The sequence below is a fragment of the Mastomys coucha genome, unplaced genomic scaffold (assembly GCF_008632895.1).
Source record: "Mastomys coucha isolate ucsf_1 unplaced genomic scaffold, UCSF_Mcou_1 pScaffold11, whole genome shotgun sequence".
In the NCBI taxonomy this organism is placed as follows: domain Eukaryota; kingdom Metazoa; phylum Chordata; class Mammalia; order Rodentia; family Muridae; genus Mastomys; species Mastomys coucha.
The window spans coordinates 12,450,084-12,468,226 of record NW_022196893.1 but is presented as its reverse complement, the minus strand read 5'-3'; the positions used below and the strand labels follow the sequence as shown (position 1 = coordinate 12,468,226).

At 50.0% G+C, this 18,143-nt stretch overlaps 1 protein-coding gene across 1 annotated transcript in view; it reads right to left on the bottom strand.

The window, feature by feature from the left end:
* Window positions 1–2,251: 2,251 nt before the first annotated feature.
* L3mbtl2 (L3MBTL histone methyl-lysine binding protein 2) overlaps window positions 2,252–18,143 on the bottom strand; it is a 23,230-nt gene continuing 7,338 nt past the window's right edge. Inside the window, exons 6-17 of the mRNA XM_031350135.1 lie at window positions 15,206–15,323; window positions 14,457–14,591; window positions 13,712–13,800; window positions 8,972–9,203; window positions 8,475–8,551; window positions 8,062–8,166; window positions 6,667–6,814; window positions 6,268–6,350; window positions 5,742–5,976; window positions 5,264–5,329; window positions 4,118–4,228; window positions 2,252–3,562 (exon numbers count right to left, since the gene is read on the bottom strand). Of these exons, the coding sequence (XP_031205995.1) occupies window positions 3,450–3,562; window positions 4,118–4,228; window positions 5,264–5,329; window positions 5,742–5,976; window positions 6,268–6,350; window positions 6,667–6,814; window positions 8,062–8,166; window positions 8,475–8,551; window positions 8,972–9,203; window positions 13,712–13,800; window positions 14,457–14,591; window positions 15,206–15,323 (1,512 nt within the window). The 3' untranslated portion in view covers window positions 2,252–3,449. The remainder of the gene's footprint in view (window positions 3,563–4,117; window positions 4,229–5,263; window positions 5,330–5,741; window positions 5,977–6,267; window positions 6,351–6,666; window positions 6,815–8,061; window positions 8,167–8,474; window positions 8,552–8,971; window positions 9,204–13,711; window positions 13,801–14,456; window positions 14,592–15,205; window positions 15,324–18,143) is intronic.

The window sequence follows — 18,143 nt, the reverse complement described above, 5'->3', positions numbered from 1 at the left end:
AAAAAAAAAAAAAAAAAAAAAAAAAGCCACCCTGGGCTACATGAGACTATCTTCATGTCTAAGAGATCCCCTCTTTCCTCTTGAAGGCACCATATTCCCCCCACCTTTTAAAATTTTATTTACTTTGGTGTTCTGCCTCCATCTATGTCTGTGTGAGGGTTTCAAATCCCCTGGAACTGGGATTACAGACAGCTATGAACTACTGTGTGGTTGCTGGTTTCATGAACCCAGATCCTCTGGAAGAGCAGCTAGCCACTGAGCCATCTCTCCAGCCCCCTTGCTCTTCACATTTACATATATTTCTTACATTTATTTGTATGTGTGCAGGTGCATGTGTCATGGTATACGTGAGAAGGTCTGAGGACAGCCCCAGGGAGTCATTTCTCCACCTCCTATGAGGGTTCCAGGGATCAAGCTCAGGTCCACCGCTTTGTGCTGGGTTCCTCTGCCCATTCAACTGCCCTGCCACCCCACACCCACCATATCACTTCCAAGTGTGTCTGACTGGAGCTGGGCTCTTCAGAGCTCCTCATACTCTGAGCTGAGGTCATTATCCACACACCCCCTGGGGCTGACACTCCAGGGATGTTTCCTAGCACCAGTGCCTGGAGGAAGGCCAGGCAGGCCACACTTGCTGTGTTCCTGCACTCTTCAGAGAAGCCCATCAAATGTGGTATGTGGTCCATGAGAGGTATATTAAGGAGTGTCCCAGCAAAGGTGGTGACTGCAGATCAACCCAAGCTCAGCATCATTGTTGTCACTTATCCTGTGCACTAGGGCAAACAATTTATATCCTCAGTCTTCCTTTTTCACATCTGTGAATGAAGCCAAGATCCGAAATGAAGTAGCGGGCTGGAGAGATGGCTCAGTGGTTAAGAGCACTGACTTCTCTTTCAGAGGCCCGGAGTTCAATTCCCAGCAACTACATGGTGGCTCCCAACCATCTGTAAAGGGATCTCATGCCCTCTTCTGGTGTGTCTGAAGACAACAAGAGTACTCATAAATGTTTCTTCATGGTTTTAGAGCTTTATTGTAGAAAGCAAAAGAGAGGGAGAAGAGTAAAGAAGCAGAGGCAGCAGAGAGAGGGGAAAGGGATGGGGGCGGAGAGGGCAGGAGGAGGGAGGAAGAGACAAGAAAGAGAGCAAGAGCTTAAGAGCTAAATAAGTCTCTAAAAAAAGAATTATCATCTCGACACGTAGTAGCCTAGATTGTTTGAGACTGGGTCTGCAGAAGGCTGAGAAGCAAAGAGTGGGCTCCTGAAGTGTTGGGATTTGGTCTAATGGTCACCGCAAGCCTTCAGTGGAGGAAGTGGGGGATGTGGAAGGTATCTTAGAATGATGCTAGCCAGCAACTCAAGTGCCAGACTCCAAACTCTTAGTTCCCATCCAAGGGCAAGCTGAGTACTGGCTTCTAGAGATCTAGGCTCGATTGTCAGAACCCACAGGAGGCCTTGTCCTTCAACTTTTTTAACTGAGGCAAGATTGAGCTCAAGGCCAGCCTGAGCTACCTAATGAGACAAATCTGAGCGTTAACATCAGCAACATCAGTTATGTGCATTTCTTTTTTTTTTATTTTAATTTTATTTTTGAGACAGGGTTTGTCTGTGTATCCCTTGGCTGTCCTGGAACTCACTCTGTAGACCAGGCTGGCCTCGAACTCAGAAATCCACTTGCCTCTGCCTCCTAAGTGCTGGGATTAAAGGCGTGCGCCACGACCACCCGGCAGTTATGTGCATTTCTTAATTTTACCAACTCTACTACTCCAACTTTGTGCCAGGGTTGGAACTAGGGACAGGTGAGCTCCAAGAACCACCAATTACAATACTGATACGGTTATGGAGACAGAGGCGGTCTGGTTTTCCTTTTGTATAGTATCTGTCTTCACACTTGACGATGAAGTGGCACGTCAGAATGTACACTGCAAGTTTGACTTTAGCAAGGGACTTGTCTCATAGAGATGTGGTAGCATCTGTAATCCCAGCATTCAGGAAGTGGAGATCAGAAGTTGAGGTTGGCTTAGGCTAAGGCTACACGGGAGCCTGTTTCTGTTGTTCTAACAGAACAAAACTCTGGAATCAAGTAGCTTAAGGCCAGTTAGTGCCTTTGCTCATCTGTGAGAGGACGGGGAGTTGGGGAGGCCAGGCAGGCAAACATCCAGTCCCACCCTCTTTGTCAGGGGACCTCATGCTCAAGATATCTAAGGCACACTTGGGCCACCTTCCTCCCAATACGTCCACTCATCTGATACCTCATTGTGTTCTTCAAAGACTTTATTTTTAATTATGTTTAAGGATGTGCACATTTGTATCCACAGAAACCAGAGGCACAGGCTCCCCTGGAGCTCACAGTACAGGCAGCTGGGGGGAGGGCACTGGGAGGCACAGGCTCCCCTGGAGCTCACAGTACAGGCACTGGGAGGGGCACTGGGAACTGAACCCGCCTTTTACTCTGGACTTTCATCTTCCCCCCTTTGAGGAAAGCAGGCTTCTTTATGGCCTACATCCTGCACAGGGTGGGCTACCTTTAGCAGACAGGTCAAGACCAGCTTCTCCCAGTTCCACCAAGTCTGTGGTGACTGATCATTTACACCTTCTTAAGGATGAAGCAAGCCTGGCACTGAGCAAAGCCTGTCAACACACGATGGAGACTTGACTAGGGTAGCCCAGAGACAGCCATGCAGCACAGCTATGCAGCACTGCACCACAGGCCACTGCAGGAGCCCCACTGCTGTTCGGGATGATCCTGGAGGGCTAGGCCACCAGTTCCAACATGCCTAGTCAGGGACTGGACACATAGTTTTAATCCCAGCAAGGCAGAGGCAGGGGGATCCTTATCAGTTTAAATTCTGCATGGGCTACATATCAAGATCCAGAACAGCAAGTACTACATAGACTCAAAAATAAAACAAAAAAAATGTGTCTAAGTGGGAAAATAGAAGCCAAACACTAAAGACGATGAGTTGAGCGGTGGCTCAGCCCCAGGCAGGCAGGAACCGCCCCCCTCCCCCCGGACTGCACGGGACAAACTACTGTCTGATTGTGTACCTGACAGCAAGTAGCCTGGCTAAGTCTCCCTTAGGGGCCCAGGTTCCTGCACACCTTCCCCCTGTTCCCTCTAAGAAAGGAAGTCAGTGTTCTTGCCATCCCTGAGGTCAAGGCCCAAACCCAAATCACTCGAGCCCACTACCTTGGTCAATTCCCTGGTGGTGCAGGGTGCTCCCAGGAGGTACAAGACCTTAATTTATTTTGGGCAGAGGTGGCTCTGTCCTCACTCAGCATCAGCCTGGGCAGACACATGGGGATCAGTCTAGTTTTCCAGTGTGCTGAGGGTGCAATGAGTGTGCCAGCCAGAGGGCAGAGGCGGCCCTGGACACCAGGCTGTCCATTCGCTGCAGAGCAGTCGAGCCGGGCCTCCTCTCTGCTCCATGACCACGTTGATGCCAGGGAAGTCTCAGTTGTTCCTCTCCTGCTTGATGCTCTCAATGGGGAGAGGCAGCTGTGGACTGGGTGACCTGTCAGGTGAGGGGATGTCCTGGTGCTCCTCCTTCACACACACAGCGATAACTGGAGAGGGAGGGGGCAGAGAGCTGGGAATGAGTGTGTGAAGGTGTGGCAGCCTGTGGGTGGGTGAGGGGCTGCAAAGGAAGTTAGTTTCCTTCAGAGAGGGCTTTGGAGGTAGCAAGGAGCCTGAATACCCACTTCCAACCTCCTCCTCACCCTCCCAGGAGCAGTGACAGAGAAGGCACAAGGCTGCAGGCACAGCTGTGAGGTAATAGAGCTCACAGCCAAGCTAACAGCCTGCAGGAGACCCTATGGTGGGAGAGAACCAACTCCTGAATTATTGCTGATGCCACATGTGCTGTGGCACCTGATACCCTGCTACATACTTTAGAGGCAGGGGAGGAAGAAAAAGCCAGGTCACATAGTTGGAGAGAAAGAGATTCCTCAGTTCAGAGCTGATGGGGAGTTTAGGAGATTTTTCCAGTCCAATGGTTTGGTGCCTGGAAAACCCCCTTCAAGTTTGACTCTATTCTTTTGTGTCCAGGTAGAGAAGCAGAGAGACCACATCTGAGACTGGAGCAGCCTGCCCCTGACTCAACCCAGCCCACCAGCTCTTACTGTCATCAGGAACTGGTTCCGAGACCCCTAAAGCCTCAAGGTTGTCCTCCAGTAAGGGTTTCTTGGAGCCCTGTCTGAGGGGCCGAGTCTTGGCTGATGGGATTCTTTTCCCTATGAATAAAAATAAAAAAAACCCTAGCATTAATGCTAGCAAGCAGTGTGGAACCAGGTACAGTGGGCCTGGACTCCAATTTTCTTTTCTTTCTTTTTTTTTTTTTAAGATAGGGTTTCTCTGTATAGCCTCGGCTACCCTAGAACTCCTCTGTTCCCAGGCTGGCCTCGAACTCAGAAATCCACCTGCCTCTGCACCACTACCGCCCGGCTGGACTCCAATTTTCAATACCCCTTTATCGGCCAGGTGCCTGAGGTCAAACCGTTATGGATGCTAGCTCGCTTTCTTTCTTGCTTTCTTTTCTTTTCCTTTCTTTCTTTTTTCAAGACAGGGTTTCTCTGTGTAGCCCTGGCTGTCCTGGAACTTGCTTGGTAGACCAGGCTGGCCTCGAATTTACAGAGACACACCAGCCTCTAATCCCAAGTGCTGGGATTAAAGGCATCACTGCTGGTGATGTTTGATTACTTCAATGGAACAACACTGCATGTTCAGGCCCCCACTTTGAACAGCACAGTCTCAATTCAAATGGCACTCCTACCCAGGGACACTAGTCCCTGCAGTGGCTCTAATCTCACTGCAGAACATTCTCTTCTCTGCCTGATACCCATGCTGTGGCACTACCTTTCACACTAGACAGGTGAGAATGGCTTTGTCACCTGCCCTCCTGTCCTATCCTTTTGTAACCCCACGACCAGTTGTTCCAGGAGAGTGTTGGAGGAGGAGGGTTCCTCTTGTCTCTGCCTTTTCCTCAGAACCAGCATCTACAGGTTGCTTTGGACAAGCAGCTGCAGCGACAAGAGGTGCCCCGCTTCTTGCCTTCCCTCAACCGTCATCAGCCCTTTCCTCAGCACACACTACATTCCTATTTGTGTTCTGGAGCCCCTAAGGCACAGGGTCCCCGAGGACAAGTTCGAGGAAACAGAAAGGGATGTGGGGCGTTGTGTGCAGTGCCCAGAAGTCGAGCTCGGGGTTAGGGATGCGGGGCGTTGCGTGCAGTGCCCCAAGCCGAGCTCGGGGCTTGGTGCTTTACTCACTTTTCTTCCCAAACTGCTTCTTCTTCTTCTTCGTGGTGTCCTTGCCTTTCTGAGGCGTGCTTGGTTCTAATGTTTGAAAGTACAAGAGATGAGAAGAGAGTTCTGGAAGGTCAGAAGGCACCTCCGTATGAGGGAGGGCACTGGCCTTCATATGAGAAGACAGACACTGAGAATGGGGGGAGGGGCAGCGATCCCATCCACTCCCTTGTCACCAGGGCTGCTGGAAAGGTATGGATGCACAAGGGCCCAGGTATAGGATAGAGTGGGCAGGATGAAGGAAGGTGCTCTGCAGGGCAGGAGGAGAGGGAGACACGGCCAGGAGCAGGGTGAGAAGCAGGGCACACACTCTCAGTGCAACCTGGAGCCTTCTCAGTCTCATGCCAGAGGATGCTGGGCATGTGGAGGAGCAGTTGGCAGGAAGGGAAAGGCCCAGAGAAGAATATGCAAGAGCTGTCTGAGTTGGGCAACCCCATCCCACCTGCGGACACCGGTGGCTGGAGCTGATAGCCGGTAAGTTCACACCAGCCGACGGGATAGATGTCCGGGGATTCGCAGTCCACCCACTGATCATACTCGCTGTCCCAGCCGTCGAAGTGGATACTGAGGAGCCGGTGCACCACTCGCTTCACGGTGGCCACGCAGATGAGCCGGGGCTCCATCAAGTCCACAGCCTCCAGCTTCATGCCCACCTTGAAGCCGTGGTTGGGGCAGTCCTGGTTGGGAGAAGAAAGCAGTTGCCCAGCTGACCAGTGCTAGACCTTAGTAGGTGTCCAGGTAGGCAAGGAGCTGCTGGCAGAACTGAGTAGGGAGAAGGGCCATTGGAAGAGGCTCCTTCAGACAGCAGTCCCATTCAACTCTCAAGTGCCAACCCCTCTATGGAGAATGGACTAGCTCACACTGTGGCCCAGCGAGTATCCACATCACAGAGTTTTCTAGAGGCCACTTTACTGATCCCAGCTGTAAAGACTTAGAGAAGGGAGTTGAAAGTCTGGGACTCTCCTCACCATGTTAAAGAGTCTTGCCGGAGCTGCTTTTGACTTGGTCTTCTCTAAGTAGGTCTCCCAGTCAAACGGCTGTGTCTCATACCCTGGACGGGAGTGTGAGAAGGGAGTCACAGGAAAGACCTGGGGGGGTTAAGGGCACAGCGGCACGCAGCCGGACCCTGTGCTAAGTCCCAGCATCGCCTGTAGCTACCCTTCTCTCATGTGTGATGCCTGCCCTAGGACAGTCCTGCTGCACAGCTCCTGGACACACAGGAGTCCTGTTCACCAGCCAGACATCAATTGGCTGGGTCAGCCCAGGCAGTGTAAAGGTAGTGGTGGCCAGAGGGGCCCATCCTCTCTCTCATGCCAAGGTGCCACATATCAGAGATCTGAGCTGTGGCCTCACCTGCTAGGTCTTACCTTTTGGGAGTGTGAGCTCAATGTCATTCTTTTGGCAGAAGGTGGCTGGGAAGATGGCATGGGAGGAGGCATGGTAGCAGAACCAATCTGAGCCATCTGTGGAGGGTCCCCCATCCACACAGATCATCAGGTAGCCATCCAAGAGCACCTAGGAGGGGCCAGCAAGATGGTTCAAAGAGTAAAACCTGTCCAACACGACCTATGTTTGATCCCTAGAGCCCATACAGTGGAAGGACACACCAGCTGCCACAAAACCGCCCTGACTTCCATGCACATGCACATAAAAAACAAAACCAGGAAGCTGGGCAGTGCTGGCGCACACCTTTAATCCCAGCACTTGGGAGGTAGAGGCAGGCGGATTTCTGAGTTCAAGGCCAGCCTGGTCTACAGAGTGAGTTCCAGGACAGCCAGGGCTACGCAGAGAAACCCTGTCTTGAAAAACAAACAAACAAACAAACAAAAAACCCCCAACCAACCAAAACCAAAAATCAAAACCACCACCACCACCAACAAAAAGCAAAACCAGGGCTGGAGAGATGGCTCAGTGGGGAAGAGCACTGACTGCTTTTTCGAAGGTCTCGAGTTCAAATCCCAGCAACCACTTGGTGGCTCACAACCCATCTGTAATGAGATCTGACGCCCTCTTCTGGTGTGTCTGAAGACAGCTACAGTGTTCTTACATATAATAAATACATAAATCTTTAAAAACAAACAAACAAACAAAAACAAAGCAGCCATAGGGGAGGGTACAGAGAAATGGATGGCATGTGTCATTAACTGGAAATCCTCCAAGGTGGCTATGACTGGACATGAGACATGGATCCAAACGTATCGCTGAATTTTGCCTTCTGCCAAAACACCCCAGTTTTTGGTGTTTGACAGAGCACCCAGTACTCAGAAATGAAGGGATAGTGTACCCTCTCCACCAGATAGCCAAGCCATGACAGCCAGGACTGAACCTGCCTTACTGCTGCCGGGCTCTGAGTATGTAGCTCTCAGTATGCAGCTAGCATGTGGCTGCACACAGAGCAGGCTGGGTGGACAGCTGACAGTGTCCTCAGGCTCAGCAATGATGGCAAGTAGGAGCAAGAAGCTGGGCTGAGGCATGCAAAGGAGAGGTTAGTGGGAGAAAGGCCTACTTGAGGGAGCCTATACCTGACACAGGACAACACTTAAGATATGTAGTCTAAACCCTAACATGAAGGTTCTGAGTAAAAAGAAGGAATAGTCTCCCTCTACAATGAGCAGCCAGTGTCGGAGCCCCAAGAACCTTACAGCGGAAGCAAAGCTACGTGCAGTCTACGCCTCAGCCAGCTGTGCCAAAGTGGGAAGGGCAGCCTAGGTGCCCCTGCCTCAGGCAGCCGTGCCCGGGCGGGAAGGGCAGCCTAGGCTCACCTTGCAGATAGTTGCCACACAGATATTGCCCAGATTCAGAGGGTCAATGGCCTCTAGTTTCATTCCTTCCTCGAACCAGCCACCTTCCGTGTAGACAGCTCGGACCTTAAAGGAATGCAGCAATCGGGGATTCAGGAGAAAGTAAAGTATTCAGATACTGCAGGTCAGGGATGCAATTGAGGGTGAAGGACAGTCCTACTGGGCGTGGTGGTGCCCAGAACTTAGGAGGCCATGACAAGCCAAGCCTTCATGACGGGGCTACAGTGGGACCTGGCTTCAGTCTACTCTCCCAAGGGTTCTCAGCATGTTAAGGACAGTGGGACAATCTCTTACAGAAAAGACAAGGGACGGTCCCACAGAGAAGCCAATGAAGGGTTATGGCCCAGAGGTAAAGTGCCCACACTGTACTTTACCTTCTTGAAGAGGTAAGGAACAGCATCACAGTAGATTTTCCGGAAGGTAGGGTGATGAGACATGTCACATCGTCTATCTAGGGGAGATGACAGAGAAGAGGGGAAGAAAAGGGAGTGGAAGGCAGCCACTGGTTATCACACGCTTCTCCGAGAAGTATCCGGGCAGGCAGATTACCTTTGCTCTCAGTTGTGTCCCAACTGCTTCCCTAAATGGGAAAGCAGAGGGCCCTGGAGCAGTGGTGTGGACTACTCAGCACAGGGTCTAAGCTCTTTGGTCCTGGCATGGTCCTGGCCAATACCATCTGTGCTTCACCTTGGTTTTGCTGCTCAGACTGAGCTGAGTGACCTTCGTCACTGGCCTCTCTTGTCCTCCATATTGGCACTTGCAGGGAAGCAATGACAGTCCACTTCACTGCACTACTGTGAGGTATAGCAAAGGTCCTACCGCTCTTTAGGGGAGATGAACCTGGAGTCACACCAGCCAGGGTTCTACTGACCTGACATCTTGATGCCGTGACCAACACGCCGTGACCAACCCACTGGGTGGATCAGGGGACTCCACATATGGCACCAGAAGTCGTCATCACTGTCACCATCCTCATAGAGGAGCCGTAGGCGACCCCCAATTACTGTGTCCACCACAGCCATGCGGGTACGTGACACCTGGGTCTTGTCTACAACCTCTAAGCGCATGCCCTGCCGAAAAGGGTACTTCATGCTTTCCACCATCTGCAAGGACACGGGAGGCAGTCTGCTTCAGTCACCCCCCACATCCCTGCTGTCAGGCACAGGCCTTTAATCCCAGCACTCAGGGGGCAGAGGCAGGTGGATCTGAGTCTGAGGCCAACCTACTCTACAGAGTGAGTTCCAGGACAGCCAGGGCTACAAACAGAAACCTGGTCTTTAAAAACCAAAGCAGCCGGTTGGTGGTGGTACACGCCTTTAATCCCAGCACTTGGGAGGCAGAGGCAGGCAGATTTCTGGTCTACAGAGTGAGTTCCAGGACAGCCAAGGCTACACAGAGAAACCCTGTCTCGAAACCGCCCCCCCCCAAAACCCAAAAAACAAAGCAAACAAAACAAAAAGTCAGCAAAGGAGGGTCTATAGAGATGACTCAGAAGTTAAAAACATTTCCTTTCCTGAGGACCCAGATTTAATTCCCAATGTTGATATGGCAGCTCACAACCTTCTATAACTTCAGTTACTGGGAACCCAGTACCCTCTTCTGGCTTTCAAGGGACAGCATACACAAGACACAGACATATATTCAGCCAAATCACTTATATACATAAAATAAGTCTTTTTTTTTTCTTTTAAAGAGTCAGGACAGCGAAGGGTGGTGAAATCTCAGATCCCCAAGCCCTTAGAACAGCACAGAGGGCAGGCCTACAGTTCTCAGTGGCTACCTCATCTCACCAGATCTCAGATAGTCAGGATGATGGAAATCCCAGAATCTACTTCAGACCAAGGAAACTCAAATGACCTAGGCAGACTTAGTTCTGGCACCCAGCCTGGGATTTCCATAAGCTCTGCACTGATCCCTTGGCACCTAACACTTTCTTCTACCTTCTGGCCCTCTATGAGCGGGTACATACAAGATTTTGTCCAGTGGTATTGGAGCTGTAATCCTAGCACACAGGAGGTAGAGGCCTACCTGTGATCACAGGGAGTTTAAAGCCAACCTAGAGTATGTGGAGAGACTGTCTTTTTAAATCTCTCTATATATGTGAAATAGTTTGCATACGTGACTCCTAGGGCTTAGCACACTTTAACAGCAGTCCACGAAGTGCAAGACAACCAGGATGTCTGTATTTAGTGTGGGCTTTTTAGCATCAGGACACAGTTGACTCAAGAGCAGCTCCAGCCTACTAATGCTGATGCTGAGCAGAGCTGTTTCTAAACATGCTGGAGGTTACATCGCAGTATCCTAAACTAGACAGACCTTGTCTTTCCAAAGCTTGCAGCTAGACTATGCCCTGCCACCATCCACAGGTGACAGCAGCTCATCTAGGAGAGTAACAGGTCTAGGCCTGTCTTGACGCAGGCTTGAGCCACTCACTCTACCTGGCCTTCTCTAACACATTCCTTTTAAGGCCCATTCCCAACTCAGAGCTAGGCACTTCCAGGCTGTTTTGCAAGAGAATGAATGAATGACTGCATGTAGACACAACTGACCCAGGTGAGGAACAAAACAGTGAGCATGGTGGTGCACACCTATAGTTGTTCCAGAGCTCAGGAGGCAGAGGCAGGCAAGCAGACCTCTGTGAGTTCAAGGCCAGCCTGAGCTATATACTAAGTTCTAGGACAGACAGTACTATGTAAAGAGATCCTGTCTCAAATAACAAAACCTCTAAAACATTACAGTGCATTGGGTTTGGTGGTTCCTGTCTGTAATTTCAGCACTTCAAAGCCAGAGGCAGGAGGATTAGAAGTTCAAGGTTAGGCTTGCTAAATGGTTCAGTGGGTAAAAGAACTTTGCTACCAAGCCTAAAGGCCTGAGGTCAATCCCTAGGATGCATTTGGTTGTCTTGACACTTCTACCCATGCACTGTAAATAAATGTAAAAAGTTCAAGGGCACCCCTCACCTACATAACAAGTTTGAGGCTGCCTTGGCCTGTATGAGACTGTCTCAGAAAACAAAACAGACAACAACCCACATACTGTGCACATACTGTGCACTTACTGTAGTCAAAGGACCACCTCTGGGGCACTCTCTACAAGCCCACCTCATTCTGCCCTACGGCCCTTGCTTTCAGAGGTGCCTGGCAAAGAAACAGCACAGTGTGTCCCACTAGGAACGCCTAAGCTGTGGTCACCCTGTCATGTCCCACTAGGAACGCCTAAGCTGTGGTCACCCTGTCAAAGCCCAGTACCTCGTCATCTCTGAGGCAGTGCACTCCCAACAAGCCTATCTGGAACGCTCTGCTGTCTGACGGCACCTCGTTCTCTTGAGTCACCAACCAGGGGCTAGTCGTCCTGTACTACCCAGTGCCCCTCCGGAGTGCAAAGCAGGACAGGCTTGCAGACTGGTCCACGTGGACCACGCCCATACTTTTGTGAATGTGAGGAAAAGGGAGCCCTCCTGGCTACCCGTGATGGCTACCCCACCTGCCATCATCTGTCTGTAACAGTGCCGGCTGAGCAAGAAGCCAACTGCCCCAATCACTACATCTGCCAACTGTGCACAGGGAAAACAAGAGACAAAGCTTGACTTGGCTGAATGGAACATAGGAAAAGCTAACAGAGAAGACACAAACAGCCACAGGCACAAAAACCCAGTAAGCTCAAAGAAAAAGCAATCTCCACTTTAATGTTTCTGTGAAGTGCACTGAAGCACTCTATGGAAGGCCAGTTCTCTCCAGCTCAGGCAACCCACACCCAGGGCCTTGGCTGTGATGGCCCAATTTCCACTCCACCTTTGTTTCTAGAGTTGGCTTCCACAGCATCCATTCAGGTTCAATCCAAAATCCACTGTCTCTGGGAAACCAGCTGGAAACCTGCTCCTCTGAGAACATGTCCCAGCAGCACAGGTCCTACACCCTGCCTGCATCCTGCTGGGAAGCCCACAGCCTAAGGACACCCTGAACGCCTCGTGGAGGAGACCAATCAGGGAGATGGCCAGTGAGGTCCACAGAGGTGGGAGATAGTGTTCTGCCAGCCTCGGACTGTCTCTTCTAAACGGTTACTACCACACATGCTTCAGTAAGGTACCGTAGCTTTCTAAGGCTTGGCTGTTTTAGGAAAGAGGACTCACTGTAGAGTCCCAGCTCGCTTATGACCTGCTATGTAGACCACCCAGGCCTTCAACACAGGGATCCATCTGCCTCTATATTTCAAGTCCTGGAAATAAAGGCATGTGCCACCATATCCAGCCAAGGTAGCTTTCTTTGGCTGAGCTGCTATGTGCATATAGATGGTTGAATAGCCCAGTTCACATGGGGCTCCTTTTATCACTATTTGTGTGCAAGACTCCACAAGGTTGGAGAATCTAGGAAGGAAAAAGTATATATATGTATATATGTATATATATACACACACACATATATTTTGCATATATGTATATGTATTTTCCTTGTATTCCCAGAGTGCTGTTGAGCTGCCTGATGTGGTGCTGGGAACTGAACTTAGATCCTCAAACTGACCTGGACTCATAATATAGACTGAGTGTAAGATCCACTTGCCACTTGCCTTGGCCTCTCAAGTGCTGGCGTTAAAGGCATGTCCCACTACAACTAGCCTATAATGCTGTCTCTTAACCAGCACATAATACCATCTCTGAGTGATTACTCTGTGTTGCCCAGTTTGTTTTATGTCAACCGATACAAGCTAAAGTCATTTAGAAGAGGGAAACTCAATGGGAAAAATGCCCCAGCAGACTGGGCTGTGGGCAAGTCTATGGTGCATTTCTCTTTATTGATGATTGATGTGGGAGAGCCCAGCCCATTATGGGCAGTGCCTTCCCTGAGCTGGTGTTCCTGGATGCTACAAGAAAGCAGACTAAAGTTTGCAGTGGTGGCACATCCCAGCACTCAGGAGGCAGAGGGAGGGAGAGCTACAGTTCTGAGACCTGCATGGTCAACAGAGTGAATTCCAGGCGTTGGGGCTACACAGAGAGACCCTATCTTGGGGAAACAACAGCAACAATAAAAAAAAAAGAGTAAGCAAGCAATCAGACTGAGTGAACCATGAGGGAGTGAGCCAGTACATAGTTATCCTCCATGGCCTCAGCTTCAGTCCTGGCCTCTAGGTTCCTTCCCTGAGCCCCTGCCCTGATTCCTTGGATGATGGACCGATGTGGAAGGAGAAGCAAAATTAACTGTTTCCTCTCAAGGTTGCTTTGTGCTCACGGTGTTTTATCACAGCAATATAACCTCAGGTACTACTGAAAATACTACAAGCAAGGGCAAGAACCTGGGAGATTTTAAAATCCTAAAGGCCGACAAGGCAACATGGCTAATATGGTGGGCCAGGGTCTTGGCAGGGAAGTAGGTGGCCCGGCAACTGCAACAGCACTGGGGCTGAAGCCTGCCCAAGAGGTCTCAGGAGAGGGTTAAGATGGGGAACTCGGGCGTTACTCACAGTGCTAGCGTATGGAAATCCCTAGGACCCACCCCCAGAACCATAAACACAAAACAAATGCTCGGAATGAATCATGTGAAGAATGGAAAAACTGGGGGGATGGAAGCAGGAGGGGAAGGGGGAGAGGGAGAGGAATGAACGGGGAACCCAGCCAGACCTTGATATGGAAATCTGCAGGAAGTGTCCTGGAACCCACCAACCGCTTCATGAGGTAGCTCTTCCAGTCAGTAAACTTGGCATGGATGGCTGCAGAGACACCAGCAGAAACTAGTGACACAGACTGATAACACCTTCACCAACCCAGAGATCAGCTACACAGACATAACTATTAAGTTCTGCAACTTCGCCGGACGGTGGTGGGTGGTGCTTTAATCCCAGCACTTGGGGGCAGAGGCAGGCGGATTTCTGAGTTCGAGGCCAGCCTGGTCTACAGAGTGAGTTCCAGGACAGCCAGGGCTATGCAGAGAAATCCTGTCTCAAAAAAAAAAAAAAAAAAAGCTCTGCAACTTCAGGGCAGTGATGACATCATCTTATAAAACCAGTCTTTGGGAGCTAGAGAGATGACTCCGTGGTTAAAAGCACTGGCTGCTCTCCCAGAGGACATGGGCTCTGTTCCCAGCACACACGTGGTGATTCACCACCATCTCTAACTCTAGTTCCAGAAGAACTAACACCTCTTCTGACCTTCTCAGGCTCTTGCACACACAAGGTGAACAGACATTCACTCAGACATACACATACACATACAGGAAATATATGTAGTAAGTTTATAATATATATAAACAAGACCAACAAACACGCTCTATAAAATCAAACTGTCCAGGGTCTTCTAGACTGGGTAGGAGAAGGGTTCTGCCCAGAGCCCTACAGAAACCAGCATGGGAGCTTTCTCATGAACTCACTCCGGGGAGGGACCAGGATCTTGCTGTTGATGGCACACCACCCAATGGGGTGGACATCCACAGTCCCCAGGTTGCACCAGAAGTCATGACTGGCATCATTTTCAAAGCCTTCATATCGGAGCAGCACCCGGTACCCTGAAAGGAAGGACAAGGGGACCCGTGAGGGGGTGGTGTGAGGAAGGCGTGTTCTCAGGCTTTCTTCCTTCTCTAGAACCAGTCAGATTTCCAACCTCCTATTCCAGGAACCCCATCCAGGCTGGTGGGGTCCCTGATGTACAGAACAAAACAATACCCACGCTGCACTCTTAAAGAGCATCCTGGGCTGGTGATTGCTTCTATACCCTCACCACCCCCAGAATAAACGTTAATAAAAAAAAAAAAGGGAGGGAGGGGGTGGTGGCACACCCCTTTAATCCCAGCACGCAGGAGGCGCTGGCAGGCAGACCTTTGAGTATGAAGCCAGCCTGGTCTAGAGACTGAGTGACAGGACAGTCAGGGCTACAAAGAAACCCTGTCTCAAAAACAAAACCACCAACTAAATATACAAAATGCATAACAAAACAAACCTAACTTTCAAGTTCTCGTCCTGTGTTCTCATCTAAAGGAGGAGATTCCCAAGAAGTGGAAAGAAAGCTGGTGGGTGACACTTGATTTACGAAGCCCATTTCACCCTCTAACACTATCCACCTACCAGATATGACACATGGCAAACAAATTCCAGACCCTGCCCTGGCCAGAACAACACTCACCAGCTGCCTGGATGACAGTGGCAATCCAGTACACCCTGCTGGGGAGCACAGCATCACTGTTGAGGACTTCCACCTTCATCCCCTTCATGACGTCTTCCCATTGGTCATAGAGGGGTACCTGTGGTGATGAGAGCATTGGTGGGCTGAGAGCAGCTAGCCCCTGGGGCCTGAGCCCACTGTCCTCTGACTCTCACTTCACATCAAGCATGGCGCAGAAAACTAGGAACAGAGAGATAAACAGGGCAAGACTACTGTCCAGAAACATGGAAGGGCAGGGTACCACCAGGCAGAGCCATGGGTGGAGGGCCAGAGACACAGGCCTGTCTCTCATCACTGCAGGGCCAGCTCCAGAGTCTACAGTGTGGACACCTCGGTGTACCTGGACATCTGTCATTTGGACAGTTATACAACAGTGTCTTAGCACAGACATTACCTCCCTAACACCATTCAACCTGAGCTCACACACAGAGCTAGCAAAACACACCCACACTACCCAGTCCCTTCTTACTGGGTGACTTCTGGCTACCTTCCCAATACTTAATCCTTGATTTGCTGCCATGGGAACTTGATGCTCCTTTAAGAAAAGCATCTTCTTTCACTCTCAGACCTGACCTAAACCAGTAACAATCCACATCCCTAGGGCAGGTTCACACAGACTTGGGGAAGCACACAGTGGCCCAGACACACAGAGCAAGCTCTCTACGGAGCATACTGAATCTAATGTTAAATATGATCTAGTTCCCTACAATAAAAAGGCTGGAACTAGGAGAATTTGGGGACAAGAGAGACACATTCATTAACAACTCAGAGAAGGGCATAGTTGGACCTGTGACCAACTAGTCATAGCCCAGGGCAAGCAGGACAATTCAGAAAGGCCAGGCATGGCTTACTGAGGTCAAAAGACAGCCTCAGGAGGCCTTCTGTCAAGTTTTAGGAAATGGGATTGAAAGGTAAAAGAAACTGGGCTTGATGTCTGACACCTGTGTGCCAGCACTTGGAAAACTGAGGCAAGAAGACTGCTCTCAGGTCAGTCTGGTATACATAGTGAGTTCTAGGCCAGCCTGAGCTGCAATATAAGATGCTGTCTTAAATTTTAAAAAAGTTAGAGACAAAAGTCCTGTTGTAGATGTTGTTCTAGGCTAGCACAAGGTACAGCTGCTGGGCACTGTAAAGTTCTTGACTTCAAGCTCATCCAAAGCATCCGAACAGGGCCTCAACCCTTCACTCTTCCGGAAGAACTGGGAGTCCCCCAACTGGAGCATGTTTAGCATCAGAAAGGGCCTTAGCCAAGGGCTGAGGGTGTGGCTTGGTAGTTAAATTGCATGCAATTCCTAGTGCCAGCAAAAAGTAACATGGGCCCAGAGAGTTAACTAGCAGAAGGCTGGGCATGGTGACACATACTCAGGAGGTTGAGGCAGGAGGACCAGACGTTCAAAGCTATATAGCAAGTTAGAAACCAGCTTAGGATACATGAAACCCTGCCTCAAAAACAAAACAAAACAAAACAAACAAAAATAATACCAGTCCTGGCCTGGTGGAGGCAGAGGCAGGCAGATCTCTGTGAGTTCCAGGCCAATCTCCTCTACAGAGTGAGTTAGTGAGTTCCAGGACACCCATGGCTACACAGAGAAGCCTTGTCTTGAAAAGCCAAAAACCAACCAACCAACCAACCAACCAAACAAACACAAGCCACCAAAATTAAAGCAACAAAAACCAACCCCTCAAAACCAAAAGCAGGGTGAAGAGGCTCAGAGATTGAGTGCACTTGCAGAGGACCAGGGTTCAGTCCCCAGCACCCGCACAGCGGCAGTAGGCAGCCATCTGCAGCACTCCACTTGACCCCTTTCTCCTCAGAGACAGGGTTTCTCTGTGTAGCCCTGGCTGTCCTAGAACTCAGAGATCCACTTGCCTCTGCCCCAGAGTGTTGGGATTACAGGCATGTACCACCAATGCCCACACTGATGCCCTGTTTTGACTTCTACATGCACCAGGCACACATATGGTGTACACACACACATATATACATGACAGGTAAAACACATAAAAACAAATAAATCTAAAAAATTTAAAAAATGAAACAAAACACACAAACAAAAATCCCACAAATAAAACAAATACAACTTTTTTGTTGTTTTTGTAGACAGGTTTTCTCTGTGTAGCTCTGGCTGTCCTGGAACTCTCTCTATAGACCAGGCTGGTCTAGAACTCAGAAATCTGCCTGCCTCTGCCTCCTGAGTATTAGGAATAAAAGTGTGCACCACCGCCAGCAAGTGCTGGCTGACAAGAGCCTGATATTGTTGTCTCTTGAGAGGCTCTGACAGTGCCTGACTAATACAGAAGTAGAGGCTCACAGCCATCCATTCGACTGAGCATGGGGTCCCCAATGAAGGAGCTAGAGAAAGGAACAAGGAGCTGAAGGGTTTGCAGCCCCTTAGGACGAACAACAATATGAACTAACTAGTACCCTCAGAGCTCCCAGGGACTCAACCACCAACCAAAGAGCACACATGGTGGGACTCATGGCTCTAGCTGCATATGTAGCAGAGGATGGCCTAGTTGGTCATCAAGGGAGAGGCCCTTGGTCCTGTGAAGGCTCTATGACCCAGTGTAGGGGAATGCCAGGGCCAGAGAGTGGGAGAGGGTGGGTTGGTGAACAGGGGAAGGGGGAAGGGCCTTAGCCAAGGGTCCTCTCCCCAGGGAAAACCAGGAAAGGAGATATCATTAGAAATGTAAATAAAGAAAATATCTAAAAAAAAAAAGTGTGCACCACCAACACACCAACAACAAAAGCAATTTTAATGGGGAAAACAAAACATGAAGAATGGAAAAAAAGAACACCCCTGGATTCAGACCAACCAAACTCTCCTGTGTAAATGATATGTCAGCCCTTCAAACACCAGAGACAGGTGTGTGTGGCACAAGATGCTCTACAGAGTCT